General features: G+C 38.2%; 2 protein-coding genes across 4 annotated transcripts; one reads left to right on the plus strand and one right to left on the minus strand.

Moving 5' to 3' along the window:
* Positions 1-920: 920 nt before the first annotated feature.
* LOC121655122 (cytochrome c) lies at positions 921-3,928 on the minus strand. Of its 2 annotated transcripts, none has more exons than XM_042009553.1 (3): positions 3,802-3,928; positions 2,257-2,431; positions 921-2,028 (listed from the first exon to the last, which is right to left on the minus strand). In XM_042009553.1, the coding sequence occupies exons 2-3, from the start codon at positions 2,423-2,425 to the stop codon at positions 1,883-1,885; spliced, it is 315 nt and encodes a 104-aa protein (XP_041865487.1). In that variant the 5' UTR covers positions 2,426-2,431; positions 3,802-3,928; the 3' UTR covers positions 921-1,882. The 2 variants fall into 2 exon arrangements, with proteins under 2 accessions (XP_041865487.1, XP_041865488.1); XM_042009554.1 differs by lacking the exon at positions 3,802-3,928 and adding an exon at positions 3,605-3,627.
* A 4,297-nt stretch (positions 3,929-8,225) lies between these two features.
* rbm45 (RNA binding motif protein 45) lies at positions 8,226-15,638 on the plus strand. Of its 2 annotated transcripts, none has more exons than XM_042010750.1 (11): positions 8,226-8,565; positions 10,320-10,442; positions 10,878-11,004; positions 11,086-11,217; positions 11,315-11,485; positions 12,080-12,209; positions 12,955-13,048; positions 13,217-13,374; positions 13,657-13,732; positions 14,085-14,223; positions 15,142-15,638. In XM_042010750.1, the coding sequence occupies exons 1-10, from the start codon at positions 8,290-8,292 to the stop codon at positions 14,199-14,201; spliced, it is 1,404 nt and encodes a 467-aa protein (XP_041866684.1). In that variant the 5' UTR covers positions 8,226-8,289; the 3' UTR covers positions 14,202-14,223; positions 15,142-15,638. The 2 variants fall into 2 exon arrangements, with proteins under 2 accessions (XP_041866684.1, XP_041866685.1); XM_042010751.1 differs by having other exon boundaries at positions 8,227-8,565; positions 11,086-11,211.
* Positions 15,639-16,053: the final 415 nt, after the last annotated feature.

The raw sequence follows: 16,053 nt of genomic DNA on the forward strand, positions 1-16,053 counted from the left end.
AAAAGAAGCCCATGTTCTATTTCCTGCTGCAGACACGAGAGCTGTGTGCCCCCGTCTTTCATTACAAGTCAGGTTGCAAAAGAGACTGTATGCAGTATCGACTTTGGCCACCAGGTGTCACTGTATATCCACAAGTGTTTCCTTACTATCCTTCAGTTCCTGCTCATCAACTTTGTAAATATTAGGAATTAATTAATCCCAACTCTATTATCAAATAATGCTACTGACAGAAAAATCGTATTCTAAGATAAATATAATTATCATTACAGGCAGATCATAAGCATTGGAAGCAAAACCTTAACTGGTATCAATTTTATTCATAGTTTAAAACAAACATGGTCCAAAAATAATTTCCTGGGTTTACAGCTTAACAGCACCGACTCAGCCGCCTGGCAGCCTGCTTGAGGACATTCCAGTCACGTCACTGCTGTTAGATGAGCTTTGGTCGAGGGAAGGTACTCAGTTCCCATGAGTCGTGTTGGGGGGGTCATTTGACACGGACAGTAAATGTGCAGTTGGGTTGTTCATACTACCTAAGTCCAACTCCATGAGAACAGATTACATCACCTTTGTAAAGATTGAATTTACACAAGACAAAGAGTCGCTTTTAAGTTCAGGTCTTATCTGGAAAAGTGTGATTACATTTCTACTATCAGGAAGAGTTTAACTTGACTTGAACGTGCTCTGGTGTAATCAGGACATCGAGGAATATCTGAACTTCTTATTGTTAAGGTTTTACTATTTATCCCATTAAATGTCAGTACAGTCAAACCGGTCTGGTGTCAGCCTATGGTTTGAATAAAAAATGCTTCAGTGGGGATTTAAAACAGAAGGAAACCTTTAGCAGCTGAATGTCCCTTTAAAGAAGTTGAGTAATTTTAAAATGAACATCTTTTATTAAAAAAAAGAGAGAAGTCATCTTTTCACTTCTGAAGTTTTCCTTTAATTGATCCTTTAACCTTTCTGTCCACAAACATAGCTACCATATTGTCATTAAAACACAGATCACAGTAAAAATAAAACTGACACTCTTTTCAACCCTGTGAAACCAGGTAAATAAAATCTTTCGCTTCAGATGGTGCCCTTGGTATTCTTCTTCAGAACATAGAAGTTCCACAACATTCTTTAGGCATGGTGATTGTATGCCAGCTGATTTCACACATTACCTCAGCATGGGTGGTGGTTGAAGGCAGCAATAAATAGTATATACACTCCACGGTTATTAGCTGTGAAGAGGCAGATATCAGTGCCACCCTTAGCATGGGTTTTCTGCAACTTGGATTGGATGCCAGGTGGGGATAAAACAGGAGCTCTGAGGAGCACCTTCAGGAGTAACAAAACACAAAAGGAGGTTTTGCCCAGGTTCAGTCTAAAAACAACCGTGTTCAAATTGGTTGAAACGTCACTCAACATGAACACTGGGGTAAAATTGAGAGTCAGCACCGAATATCCCAACATTTCTACACTGTCTGCTGTAACCGATAACATAACTTTTGAGAAGTTACAGTTTTGAAAGCAAGTCGATGGTAATAGTACAACTAGCTAAAGTACCAGACACATGTGGTCATGGAGAACAGAATGAAAAACAGGCCATATAACCCATCATGGCAAGCAATTTTTAAATATGTGATTAGCATTTGTTAGGACAGAAAAAAAAGAAAACAGGTTCTGCAGTTTTATGTTGCGTCATTTGAACAGTTACTCACTTTCTTTAAAGTGACACTTGCTGTGAACTCATTGGCTCACATGAACAGACATTATTTCCAAACATGGATAATATAAATAAATCTTCTGTACAAATGACTGAACATAAAACCAGATATTAACCATGTAAGAGTCAAAAAAAGAGACAATATTAAAAATTCTGATTTTCATGACTTCTTCATGATGTTGCAGATTTGAGGTAAGCGACGAGGTCCTGGCGCTCTCCCTTCTTTTTGATGCCGGCGAAGATCATTTTGGTTCCAGGAATGTATTTCTTGGGGTTTTCCAGGTATTCCATCAGGGTATCTTCACCCCAAACGATGCCTGAGGTTAAAAGAAAAAAAGATAATAATAAAAAAAAGAGGATACCAGTGATAAATTAAGAAAGGTTATAACTTGTTCATTTAATCAACATGAATTACCAATAGCATGAAACTCAGCTCATATCATATTTTAATGTCAACTCCAGAAAATAAAATCATCTTTCTTCAATTGATCTGCATCTGGAGTGCTAAGCTATTCTAAGGCTCATTTAACAGCCAGTGAACCAACCTTTGCTCTTGTTAGCATCTGTGTAGGAGTAGCCCTCTGCCTGTCCAGTCTTGCGTCCAAACAGACCCCAGAGGTTGGGGCCCACCTTGTGTTTGCCCCCCTCCTCTACTGTGTGACACTGAGCACACTTCTGGACAAAAGCCTTCTTTCCTTTGCCAACGTCTCCCATAATCAGCTGTGGGGGTAAAAATGTCATACTCAAATATATAAAATGTATATGAAATCAAACACACCAACTTATGGCAGATCATTGGGTAACTGTAAATCTTTTATTCATGGAGTTAAAGTATAGGGAGAAGTTTCCTCTCTCATCTGACCAGCGCCATCTTGTGAAGGTCGTTTGAGGAGAAAACCTTTTATGTTTTCTGTCTGTACATACCAGTATAACAAGTAATGTCATGTAACTCTGCAATGGCACCCTGCCCAGGTTATTACGAGGAAACCCAGAGAAGGGCACTCAACATAAACACTGGTATTAAGTGGAGTTACTTCACTGGAAGAGATGCCAGGTTTTATAGGTAAGTAAGGTTAGGTATAACAGTATAATACCAGGTGGTAACAGGCTTAATGCGTGGCTCTTAGGGAGGAGAGCAAACACTAACGAACTTAACAGAGGGCATATAATGATACGTACCCCCGCAGAGACCGCTGTTCGGTCCAACACTTTAAGGGGAAATGCTTCCTTAACACGTAACTTGTACTATATAAGCTGTCGATAGCGTCCCTTCTTTTAAAACAATGTGACTTTAAGTTATGATATCACTAACATTAAACTGTTTAGCTTAAAATTTACGAATAGTGTATCAAATACATGAGTGGAAGCATTTAAACGCAACACTAGAATACTCACCCTAATAACGGCCTTCACGTGACCTCTGACAAACTATCTACGGGTCTTCTATATGTTATAAACTAGTATTGATTTTCCACATAACCATGATATAATCCATATATTACTATTATTCAGCTAACGGCCTGCTATCTAGACGGAAACTACTGCAGAAGATGCTAGCTCCTGAGTTACATAACATCTAAGGGTAATTTTATCATTCCCTACCGAGTGATGAAAAAGCAACACTCATATGCTGGCAAATAATGAGGTATACAAACCTACAGTTTTTGTTTCGCAAAGGAAAGCTGCCTAACTTTGAGCTTAGCTCAGCTGAACTAGCCGGCTAGTCTAATTAGCTGGGGATGTGTTTCCCAACCAGACTGTCAAGGATGCTTCAATGTCGCTGACCGAATAGCGGATTCGACGCCGGTCTACGTTTCCCAATGTCTTCATAAAAAATATTAGTTTCCAAACAGACGTAAAACATCATTTTAACTAGTAAGTTTGTTGCATTACCTTAGTATAACGGGCTTAGTTACTTAACTGTTCTTCTCCACGCAAAGAGAGCAACTGAGCTATTCACCAACACGAGCGCTAACAGTAAGCCGCAGCATCTCCTTACCGTCTCTGTTCCTTCACATCATTATTCTGAACAAATGCTCGTTGATTCAGATTGTTTTGAATACGTTTCAGTAGAAAATGAAAACAATTACCTTTAAACTTAAAATATGCCGGGTTAAAATCACTCCAGAGGTAGGTCTGAACTGCCTCTCTCGGTAGACAAGCGATTTGTGGCGGGCGTAAGGAAGGTCACTTTACTGAAGAGGCACCGGTTTTTTACGTCATAACCCATCACGTGCGGAACAATTTCGCGTACTCTTGTGGTGCGTTTAGTGACAATTGGGAAAGCGAAAACGACGACGCCGACAAGAAAGTAGTCTACCACAATCAGAGGAACGATTTTTGTGTTTTTTTATTAGTCAGGTTTCTAAGATGAGTGAGGATCTTATATTTGGAAAATATTATTATTAGAAAAATTACCAAACAAAATTGAAAGTGGCCCTGCTTTTATCATGTCCATTTATAAAACATGATGGTCGAACGTGATGTAACTTTGAGGGAGTTCTCTTATTTCTGAGTAATTATGAATCTAGCATCATGTGTTCACGTCTCTCAACCGAGTGTTTTTTTTCTTTTTTTTGCATTTATGCAAAATTGCTATCTTTACAGTAAAACGGTGAACTAAAAAATATTGAACTCTCTCACTTGGCATATTAATTTTGACAAGTGAGAATGGGAAGGAAGGAAGGGAAAGTTTTGGTATGGATACCCGACTGTTGCAGCATTCCACAACTGCCATTGTGGATCCGGATAACTGCTTGGGCACGTCACCGGACAATTACGCACCTGCTGGAACATTCTCAGCGTCTGGGACGTAGATGAATACGTAGCAGTCATGTGTTTTATAAATGGACGTATGTTAGAATGTTTTATGCGGGCTTTTCTCTTTTATATATATATATATATATATATATATATATATATATATATATATATATATATATATATATATATATATATATATATATAATCACACATAGGTGACACTAAAAAAAATGTATAAAACTTAATTTTTCAGTAATTCAACTTAAACTGGAAAACTACTACTAATTTTGATGATTATAGATTACATCTTATTAAAACCCAAAAATCAACATCTCAGAAAATTAGAATGTGTGCAAAGGTTCAATGCTGTAGTCTCTAAGTGTCACACTCTAATCATATAATTAATCCAAAACACCTGCAAAGGACTCCTGAGCATTTAAATGGTCTCTCAGTCTATTTCAGTAGAATTCACAATCATGAGGAAGGTTGCTGACCTGACAGTTGTGCAGAAAACCATCACTGACACCCTCCGCAACGAGGGAAAGCCTCAAAATGTAAATGCAAAAGAAGTTGGATGCTCCTAAAGAGCTGTCAAAGCACATCAATAAAAAGTTGAGTTGAAGGGAAAAATGTGGAGGAAAAGGTACATAATCAGTAGGGATGACTGCAGCCTGGAGAGGGTCATCAGGAAAAGACCATTCTGAAATGTAGGGGAGCTTCACAAGGCTGGGGCTGGAGTTAATGCTTCCAGAGCCACCACACACAGACGGATCCTGGACATGGCTTCACATGTCATATTTCTCTAGTCCTGCTCCTGAACTAAACAACGTCAGAAGCGTCTTACCTGGGCTAAAAGAAACATGAACTGGTCTGTTGAGAAGTGGTCCAAACTGCTCTTTTCTGATGAGCAAATTTTGCATCTCATTTGGAAATCAAGGTCCCAGAGTCTGGAGGGAAGAATGGAGAGGCAACGATCCAAGACACTGAAAGTGCAGCGTGAAATTTCCACAGTCTGTCTTGATTTGAGGAGCCATGTAGTCGCCGGTGTTGGTCCACTGGGCTTCATTAAGTCCAGAGTCAACGCAGCGTCTACCAGGAGGTTTTAGAGTGCTTCATGCTTCCTTCAGCAGAAAAGCTTCTCGGAGATGCTGACTTTATTTTCCAGCAAGACTTGGCACCTGCCCACACTGCCAAAAAACCTCAAACCTGGTTCAGTGACCAAGGGATTCCTGTGCTTGATTGGCCAGAAAACTCTCCTGACCTGATCTCCATAGAAAATCAAGGGGACATTGCAAACATAAAGATAAGACATGAGACTGAGCAATGCAGAAGAGTTGAAGGCAGCTATTGAAGATTCCTAGTTTTCCATTACACCCAGCAGTGCCACAGGCTGATAACATCTATGCCACACTGTACTGAGCCAGTAATTCAAGTTCTGAGTTCATATGCATGACTATACTCTTTAGTTGGTCAACATTTCTGCATTTCAAAATCCTTTGTTTTAAAAATCGATTCAACATAATTAAATAATCTGAAATTATTATTTTTTTGGGCTTTCATGCGTTGTAAGCCATATTCATCAAAATTATAACAAATAAATGTTTGAAATATCTCACTTTGAATGTAATATGTCTAAACATGTCTAGTTTTAAAATGGACGGTGAAGGGGCCTCTCAGATGTGTAAAGGCAGATTATTCCACAATTATGGGGCAGTAACAGAGAAGGCCCTGTCCCCTCTGAGCAGCCTCCTGGACCTCCGTACCTGCAGGAGCAGATGGTCAGCTGACCTCAGGGACCCAGAAGGCAAGTAGGGATGAAGAAGCTCAGAGAGGTAAGGCGGGCCAAGGCCATTTAGACACTTAGCAACAGGATACACACACACACATACACACATATATATATATATATATATATACACGTGTGTGTGTGTGTGTGTGTGTGTGTGTGTGTGTGTACGAATGATGTACGAATTGTAAACCATTGTTTTCCAATCTTCATTTGTGATTTAAAAAATATATTTTGTGTCGATTAAATACTCCAAAAATTCTAAAACTTTAAGGACTTTCAACTTTTTTGGTATAATTTTCATTCCTGTTTGGTCATTTCTTTTGTGTTTGTGCTCATCTGTTTATTCTTGTAGTGTTGATTTTTTGTTTTTTTTTTGTACCCCCACATTCAGTTATGTTATTTGAACCTTGTCATGTAACTGACATTTGTGTTCATAAAAGCATTTTTAAAAAATAGCACTTAAGTATTTAAACGCCCCTCTAGGTTTAAGACATGAAAATGGATCAAATTACAGGAGCAGTAAACAAAACACAATTAAACTAAACAAAAACTATTCGGATTTGAAGGGTTCTGAGCTGTTGTTGAAGGTGACCCCAATGTCCCAGGAGTAGAAGTAAATTATCATACAAATGCAGACAAATAGCAAGTTTACATCTTTGTCACAGTTATAATAATTACTGGTGCTTCAAAAGTTATAATGTTGTTATAATCACACTCATATAGTGAATAATATTTCAAAAATAGATTAAACCTTTAAAACAAAAGGTGGCAGGAATGTTTAGGTGACCACCTTTTAGCATAGTTTTCATGGTGATAAGCAGGTCGGTTATTTCAAGCAACTTGGAGGACTTGTCTTCAAGTGTCATCTGTTTCTTTCTGTAATCCCAGATTGAGACCCTCATGTTGCGGTCAGGACTCCATAGCAGCTAGACTGTCTGCTGCAGAATCCCTTGTTTCATTTTGTCAATAAAAATAGATCTTTAAGACTCATTCATTCATTTTCTGTACCGCTTGTTCCATTAAGGTTCGCAGGTATCTTTAAGACTCTTGCTGCATAATAAAAAAAAAAAAAAAAAAAATAATAATAATAATAATAATAGCTGCTTGTAAGAATGATACAGATGATGGTGAGAAAAGGGGGATATTGTTGCTTATTAAATATTTTTTGTAAAATAAAATAAAAATAACATTGAAAAAGAAATGCATTACTTAAGTTAATGAAGATGAATTGGTCACAAAACATCTTCCATGTGAATTTTGAAATGTTGATTAAAGCATTTACCTTCCCCATACAGTACATGGTATTAAACAATGCTATTTTTGCAGTCCTGTGTTGGATAATTTTTACATAGCAACCCTGGACATTTAAAATGAACCTATATGAGCAGGTCATACGATAATCATTCTATCAATTTTTAACATTTGGGTGCTTCAGCAACATGAGCGTCATTTATGATACAAGTATACTTAATTTAATAAAACAATAGCAAACACAAGTAGAAGAATGTGATAATACTCCATCATAGGATGCCCAGGATCCTGACTTCAGGTCATTAGCTGGAAAATGTGGAATACAAATGTAAGGACAAAAAAAGACAGTGTGTTGAAAAAACAAAAAACAAAAGAAAAACACAATATATTCATTTGTCATGTCAGATTGAGACTTGGCCACTGCGGACACAGAAGTGGGCTGGCTCAGACAGGAAAACATCCAGATGGTAAATGTGACTATGGGGGTATTAGAAGTACACCCATTATGGGAGAATGTTTAAATATCCTGAATAACTGGAACAAGACAAAGAAACTGTTTCAATATTTACATAATGTAAACTATTGAGAGTCTGAGAATTACGTTGTGCTTCCATATTTTGAAAAACTACCTGGATGATATCGAACGGTAGATGGCAGCAATACGTCATAGATGTGTCTAACCTGCCAAACCTAAAGAAGAAGAAAAAGCAGAATTTCCGAGGATTACCCGAAGGCGGCATAAGCGACGAAAGGAGCATTAAACAAAGAAGCAAAGATGGAGGAATGTCCCGCAAAGCAAACCCCTGAAAGTCTCGACGATCCCCCAAACAGCCGGTTGTTCGCAGTCACAAGTCGGTGCATAACAGAAGATGAGCTTCGGGATAGTTTCAGTAAATTTGGCGACGTTCAGGGAGTTTGGGTGGTCAAAGACAAGCAGACAAAGGAGTCCAAAGGCATCTGCTATGTGAAGTTCTCTAAGTCCTCCCAGGCCTGTTTGGCCATGGAGGAAATGCACGGAAAAGTTTTGGTGGACGGGACTAAACCAATCAAGGTACGTTTACCATCCAACATAAGGAGCCGTTGGATGTAGCTGATAGAAGCAGTGCTATCCCTCGACGTTTTCATTCCGTTGGTTTCAGTTTAAATAAGCGTTCCGTGCGTTAGCCTGCTAACATGCTACATAGAAAAGAAGCGCTAATGTGTTTTAAAACCCAATCTACTGACGAATAAAGGCCAGCAAATGTAAGCAATCGACGTAGCACTTGTATTTGGTCCATTCCTAATGAATAATTTAATACCTCCCTAAAACGGATGCGATAATATTGTAAACAGATGAAAGATTACTGACAGTTAGCTGCAGTTGGCCGTTACAGAAACACGCAATCGCACTTTCAGGACAACTCAGACCTCAATGGAAGGAAGGGTGCTAGTGAAAAACAAAGGGATATTGAATGGCTTGACATGAGTGTCGTAGATTTCCATTGACCCCTTAAAATTATGACTAATTTACTGATACTCAATTTGGTACCACCAGGCCGCAGCCCTGTAGGTGTTCTGTCGAGACCAGTTTCCCCTCCAGCTCCTCCGAAGCCTCGTCGAAAAAAGGACTTTCTTTACCTTTATATTCTCAACAAACGTATGTCGCAAACAGTAACAAATACTGCCATTTCATTTTGAAATAAAATATGACGTAGCCTATCCACTCATAATTTAAAATAATAAATAATTTTAAAGTTCATAATGAACTTTTAATAAATCTTGACATTTCCCTCTACTTCTAGGTGATTATTGGTCAGGGGCAGCACATTCTGATTCTAGTAGACGGAAATTCAGTTTAGACACACACAACTGACATTCATAATGATAATTTGTTACACTTTAAAAAATAAATCCGGAAATTTTAATACCTCTGAGTAGAATTGTCAAACAGTTGATTCTCAGATAATAATCGATTCTTAAATTAAGCATCTAGTTAGATATTAATTACCACGAGTATCTATAGTACCCATAAGAGCCCGACGTGACATATTGGTAGATATCCCTCCTCCAAAAAAATGTTAATTTTTTGTTACATTTTGTTAAAGGGCCAAATAAAGACCTCATATTAAAAAATTGGACTTTTCTCACCATTTTTTCATGGGCCGAGTCTTAATGGGTTAAATTCAATGGGAAACCTGTCTTGAAACACCGATTTTCAACGTCTCCCTGCTCCAACAAACCTGACTCAAATTAAAGTCACTTTGCAGAACTTCTTAGGCTGTTGGATCCATTTAATTTGAGTCAGGTGTGTCAGAGCAGGGACTCATTGGCCCTCATGGGACTGAATTGAGTAGCCCTAATTAGTAAATATTTTGACTGATCAGAGGCAGTGCGATTTAAAATGAAGGTCATGTCCATACAGAAGCACTGAGGTGAATCCAATTAAGTTTTATTTTTCCTTTTATTTTAAACCAGGTCACAAAATGAATAAATGTGGTCATAAAAATCTGCTACTCCACAGTGTTTTAAAATATATATCCTAGTCCTCTTTTTTGGAGGAAAAAAAACAAAAACTTAATGGGCCACAACTTGTGCGTCCAGCCAGCTTTGAGGGGGTCAATCAGCATGAGGCGGCTCCTGTGGTCTTTTTTTTTTCTTCTTCTTCTTCCCCTACTGCTACTTTTGCTATTTACATAAAGGAGCATTTCAAGGAGAATTTTGGGAAGCGATATCTTACTCTGTATTTATGAATATATCACTGGACAACAGTGGATAACAGTTATTTGTGTACATTTTGTTTATACTAATTTCTGTGTTTCTGTGCAGGTTTTTATTGCTCAGTCGCGTTCGTCAACAAAACACAGAGACGTTGAGGATGAGGAGCTGACCAGGATCTTTGTCATGATCCCTAAAACCTTCACAGAGGAAGATCTCAAAAACACATTTAAAGCAAGTTAAGCCATACATATCTTTGTTACACATTTTAATATTGCTGTTTTTATGTCTTGTTTGCCTGTCTGTTTCTCCTTCCTTAACTTAAACATTCTCTGTATGCAAAATAAAACTAAGACTGCAGTTTATTATACAAAATATTAGGTGATTTGCTTTTACTTACCTTGTCATAACTAGGTCAGGTAAACTAATAAGGCCATAGAGATAAAGTAGCTATTAGAGATAAAGGCCACACATGCCTTTACTGATAACAATGTTTTAGATCAATTCAAGCGAACTAAATTGACATTTTTGTCTCTAGACAGGTTCTTATACCCTCTATAAAATATATAACAGACATCTTTTCCCACAGCTTATATGAATAAATCTGGAATGAGTCGAGGAATCATACGAATCTTAAACCCATGTTTCCCTTCGTTATCTCTGTCTCAGGAGTACGGTGATATCGAGTACTGTGTCATCATCAAAAATAAGTTCACGGGCGAAAGTAAAGGACTCGGCTATGTGAGATATTACAAACCTTCCCAGGCTGCCCTCGCAATAGAGAACTGCGACAAATGTAAGTTTTTGTGAGATTATTTTGCTGAAAGAACATTCTTAGCTGGTTTGTGAGAAACTGAGTGTATGGTTGTGTGATTAGCTTACAGGGCCATCCTGGCTGAACCTCGCACCAAAAACAACACCTCAGAGGACTATAGCGGAGGGGGAAGCAGAGGGGAGTACACCCCCAGTCTTGAATCAATGAACCAGTATAGCTTCCCTATGCGTATGTGTATGTTTGATATCCAATTTCAAGAAAAGAAAAGTTTAATTGAACATCAAATTTCCTTCCCTTGCTCTTTGTTGACCCTGGTATATTTTTTGCACAGCTGAACCCATGAACTACGGAGTCCTAGACTACCGCTCCAATGACTTCACACGCTCTCTGATGATGTCCACACGGGCTGCACTCACCCAGGAGCAGATTTTTGCTCTCTTTGATATCATCCCTGGCATGGAGTACTGCGAGCTGCAGAGAGACTCTTACGGAATGAGCAAAGGTAAGAAGTAAAATGCAAAGTATGGGCTAAAGTAGCCTGGAACCCACAAAGTAAAAAGTAAATTTAAGTATCTGGGATTCAGAAGCAAACAAAGTGAAACATTTAAATATATTTAATTACCTTCAAGCTTAGAGTAAAATTCCAGTATGTGAAAACCATGGGCCCATTTTCTCCTCTTTTTCAGCTTCCTTTTTTTAGTTGGACACAAAAATCTTTTGAATTATTGACCCCTTGAGTGAGAATCCCTCATAGTGCACCTGCAAAATCTTTGCAGTATAATTCTGTGACAAATTCTGAGTTTTTTTTTTTTTTTGCCAATACTGACATGAAAGAACTGACTTGTTTGTGAACAAATAAATGAGTACCTCAGCAAGGTAATGTATTACTATCATCCAGGATAGCTTTCCAGCTGACCTAATTGGAGACATTCCTGTGTTCATGCCCGTGTTTGTTTGGTTGTGGACTTGCATGCGTCCCTGCTGGACAGTTAGAAGCAAACCAGATTAAATGGTTCTTACCAGAAAAAAATCACTTAAAATTCCCTTTAATTTTTTAAAATAAAACTAGTATTTTCTGTTTGTTTTATGCTTCCAGGTCACGCTTTGATTCGCTACAGTAATCTTGGATCAGCAGTTTACGCCAAAGAGAAGCTGAATGGCTTTGAGTATCCACCTGGAAACAGACTAGTAATAAATTTCTTTGACGACGGAGAAGACAGGAGCAGGTACACACACGTGCATGCATATACTCCGTAGACCGTGTGCATTTACTTAATGCCTGCAGAAGGGTCAAAAGTTAATGAAGGCTTGGAGAATAATTGCCTCTCAAATTTAATATATCCATTAATTAAAAAATTAGGACCAAAATGCCACTGAAGATTAACCCTGACCTTGTCTGCACATCCTCTCAGCCACTATTTCTTTGTTGAATATTCATGGCTGAATGTGAGTGCTGTCCTCTGTGGGTCATAGTGATTAGGCAGTTGTTTTCCACAGCTTCTAAGCGGCTTTTATAACATAAATATCCGGGTATGTGGTCTATAGCACCCAGCAGTTATAATAAACCATTGTATTTGTAAAGGCTGAAATAACTAGCAACAACTGAAAGTATGTAGAATTTAAATACTTGTAAGTGGTGCTAAATGTTCTTAGAAAAACTGAAATTTGACTTATGGTACATGTTGGCTGTTCTTAGTGCACATGTATAAAAAAAACATTTAGTTGTAAATTGAAAATGATCATGAGAATAGTCTCAAGCACTGAAATCTGGCCAATATTCATTATTACATATATTTGTTTCATGCACACGCCTCATCTTTCCTAACATCTGCATCTGTTACTAGAACAAATATCAAAGGAGAGTTAGTTATCCTTTATTTCAACAGCCCTGTCTTTTACTGCTGTGTTGATGCTGAAACAGCTATGAACCTTTGAAAAACGGCTTGAAACAACCTGCTTGTTTGTGTGCAGCCCTGTAGGTCGGATGGCCATGCAGTTTGTTGCAGCTCAGATGATGTCTACAGTGTGGAACGGAGCCTCCACCAGCCAAATGATGAAACCTCCTGTAAGTCTTATTTCCTGATTTCCAGTGTTTTAGACCATGTTCTGCTCATAATTTAGATACTAATTTAATTCGATTTAATTTAACACAACCAGCCTCGGAACAGATGTTCATGATGTGTAGTGTTTGTCCATGACAAAACATCATTGATGGTGTGTTTGTCTCTACCAGGTTTACCCTCCTGTAGCTCAAATGTCTCGCATTCAGACAGACGTCAACCTGCCCTCTTTGAAGAAGCTCGCTCCACCTGACAGCAAGCCCAAGGAGCGCTTGTTTGTCGTGTTCAGCCCCTCACCGCTGCCCCCTGATGTGTTGGAGGATGTTTTCTGGTAAACACCTTTATATTCTGTATCAGTTAATATGAAGAATACACATGCTATCCTAAAATGACCAGACTGAGAATGGAGGCCCATTAACTGAAGGGTCAAAGGGTCAGTCTGTTCGAACTCTGAGGTCATTCACAACAATTGCTCAGCCTGAGAACATTCAGCTAAGTGATTGTAAATGACTGTAATACTGTAATAAAACTGACAGTCAGCATTAACAAATGGCTCTGCTTTGCAGTTAAACGGTATTTCTCCTGCCGTGTCTCCTTCTGTCTGTGTCTGCAGTCGATTTGGTTCCCTCATTGAAGTACATTTGGTTCCTGGAAGAAAAGTTGGATATATGAAGTATGCAGACAAACAGGTAAAATTCTCATACATTGATTAATATTTCTTTATTTCAAACAAAAAATAACACAAATTAATCACAGATTAAAGAAAAAAACTGTTGCTATGGAGTCTGAAAAGGAGCAGAAAGTAAAAAAACTAATTTATTCCTTCCCCCCTTTTATAATCATTATTTTATCTTCCTTACAGTTGTCACATTAATCCTTTGTCAGTTTTCAGTTTTTTCTTTTAGAAAAAAAAATGGAAAACTCGTAAATGATAGAGTAAAAAAAAGTCAAATTACAGATATGCTCATGTACACTTAGTTTTCATTTATTTAAACTGCATTTCAGACTAAATGAGTCCATTTGTTCTTCATCTCCTAACAGTGTGCAGATGAGGCCATGGCAGCGCTCAATGGTCGGATTGTTAACGGAGTTAAGATGAAGGTGATGCTGGCCGATCCTCCTAGAGAGGAATCTCACAAACGTCCTCGTACCTACTAGGACTGAACCACAGGAGTGACCGGTAAGTGTGTGGTCCACTTCAGCAGGGACCACAGGGGAGGAATTTTCTGTTGCAGGGGTCCAAACGTTACACTTGGAGGAGCACTGTCCTTCAGGTTTTAGATCCTTTCCTGTTTCAACATACCTGACTGAAATTAGTGGGCCATTGTTCAGAACTTGACAGTAAGCTGTTGGATTAATTATTTTGAATCAGGTGTGCTGGAGCTAGAAAATATCTAAAGCCTGCTGGACGGGGTCCTTCGAGGACTGGTCCTTAAAGTCCCTGTTGTATTGGGATGCTTTTTTATTATTTTTTTTAATAAACAATAACCATGTTATTTCTGAGGCATAATGTGGTTTGTGCTCATGCAGACAGAGCAAACAAAATATTTATTTTAAAGAATGTATTCACTTATGTTCAGGTGATCTAGAATCAGCTGTCTGAAATGAATGTGCTGACTGATGTGAAGGAAACGTTTAAACACAAAAGACCTATTATAAATGGTATGAAATGATTTACTCGTATTTTAAAATGAATTAGCTTTATCAGTGAAAAAGCCAGAAAAGATTGGTGGCAGTTTGAGTGTACTGCATCTGCAATCTTTAAGACAGCTCAAACTGTGATGGTGAGGATGTGTTACCGAGCATGCAGACTTTTAACCTCCCTGGCACAACTCAAGGTCAGGAAAAGTGCTGCTTTTCAATTAAAACTGAAATCTGGCAGCATATTCTGCTCTCAATTGCAACACAACTGTATTACCTCTGAGTGAAGACACTTTAATATACCGTGAGAGTTCCTTCACACAACCTCTGAACTGCGGACTTTTGTAGAAATCTAGTCTCTAACAAAAGAGCCAATTAATTTGACAGGATGTGGACAGATTTGTGAAAACTGTTGTTTGCCTACCTGTGAGTAACACTGCAGCTTCTTGTCCCCTAGGCGACTGTTGTCATGACACAATGACACCTGACCTGACAGACCGACAGACATCAACACCTTCTCCCGACCTCTTACCGACCTTTTTGACACCCGTCTGACTCACTGCTAGAACAAGTGCACAGTAGCATCCACCATTTAAATGGAGTTTAACTCGTATTCAGCCTGTGAGCATGTGCAGTGTGTTTTTTATGTTCTATATGTGGAAAAGTTCAGCTTTTACTTTAAAAATAACACCGAAAATGTTTCATTTCAAGTTAAAAATCATAATGTTCTAGAGATGGTGGGCAGCATTTTGTTCTTCTATTAGAAATGAAAGCAAAAGATGCAGTGTTTTGCTTTAGAAAACCAGGATTTATTAAGCTGAACCTGAACGTTTCAGATCAGACCTGGCCCTCCTGTTGTTCTCAGTCTGCCCTGTAATCCCATATTATGCTCACCTAATAGATGCTTGACTGTGTTTTAATTTAATGTCTCAATAAAAATGACATTCAATACTGCTTTCAGACTCTTGTCTTTTTTTAATTTCTTAATGAACATGAGTTTAATAAAATCAGGTTCTAAGGATGAGTTTTTCTGGTTTAATGCCTCACCTGTTAAATCAAAGGGTCTCATTGTATTAAAAGTCCAGTTCTAATCTGACTTCAGTTATTTTTTCTACATACATTACAATGAGTGGCTGAATGTGCGTAATTCGACTGCATTTACATGCATGTTCATGGTCACGTTGACTTCTCAAAACAGCTCAGATTTTTAGTATTTCTCTTTTCATATATACTTGGCAGCCTGAGGGAGTTTAATGCCTCCCCTAAACTTTTTCTATGTGTTTATATGCCCGTCTCATTTATGGACAATTCTTGCTATTGGGACAGTAAAAAAAAAATTTAAATTCATTGTAGCAATTTAGCCTCTGTA

This window comes from Melanotaenia boesemani, chromosome 16 (assembly GCF_017639745.1).
Source record: "Melanotaenia boesemani isolate fMelBoe1 chromosome 16, fMelBoe1.pri, whole genome shotgun sequence".
Taxonomy (NCBI): domain Eukaryota; kingdom Metazoa; phylum Chordata; class Actinopteri; order Atheriniformes; family Melanotaeniidae; genus Melanotaenia; species Melanotaenia boesemani.

Bases quoted from the DNA above. Each gene is read 5' to 3' on its own strand.
- rbm45 (XM_042010750.1), top strand. From the start codon at position 8,290: ATGGAGGAATGTCCCGCAAAGCAAACCCCTGAAAGTCTCGACGATCCC. The intron at 8,566-10,319 runs GTACGTTTACCA...GTTTCTGTGCAG, and splicing joins ACGGGACTAAACCAATCAAG to GTTTTTATTGCTCAGTCGCG. The intron at 11,486-12,079 runs GTAAGAAGTAAA...TTATGCTTCCAG, and splicing joins CTCTTACGGAATGAGCAAAG to GTCACGCTTTGATTCGCTAC.
- LOC121655122 (XM_042009553.1), bottom strand. From the start codon at position 2,425: ATGGGAGACGTTGGCAAAGGAAAGAAGGCTTTTGTCCAGAAGTGTGCT. The intron at 2,029-2,256 runs GTTGGTTCACTG...TTTTAACCTCAG, and splicing joins AGATGCTAACAAGAGCAAAG to GCATCGTTTGGGGTGAAGAT.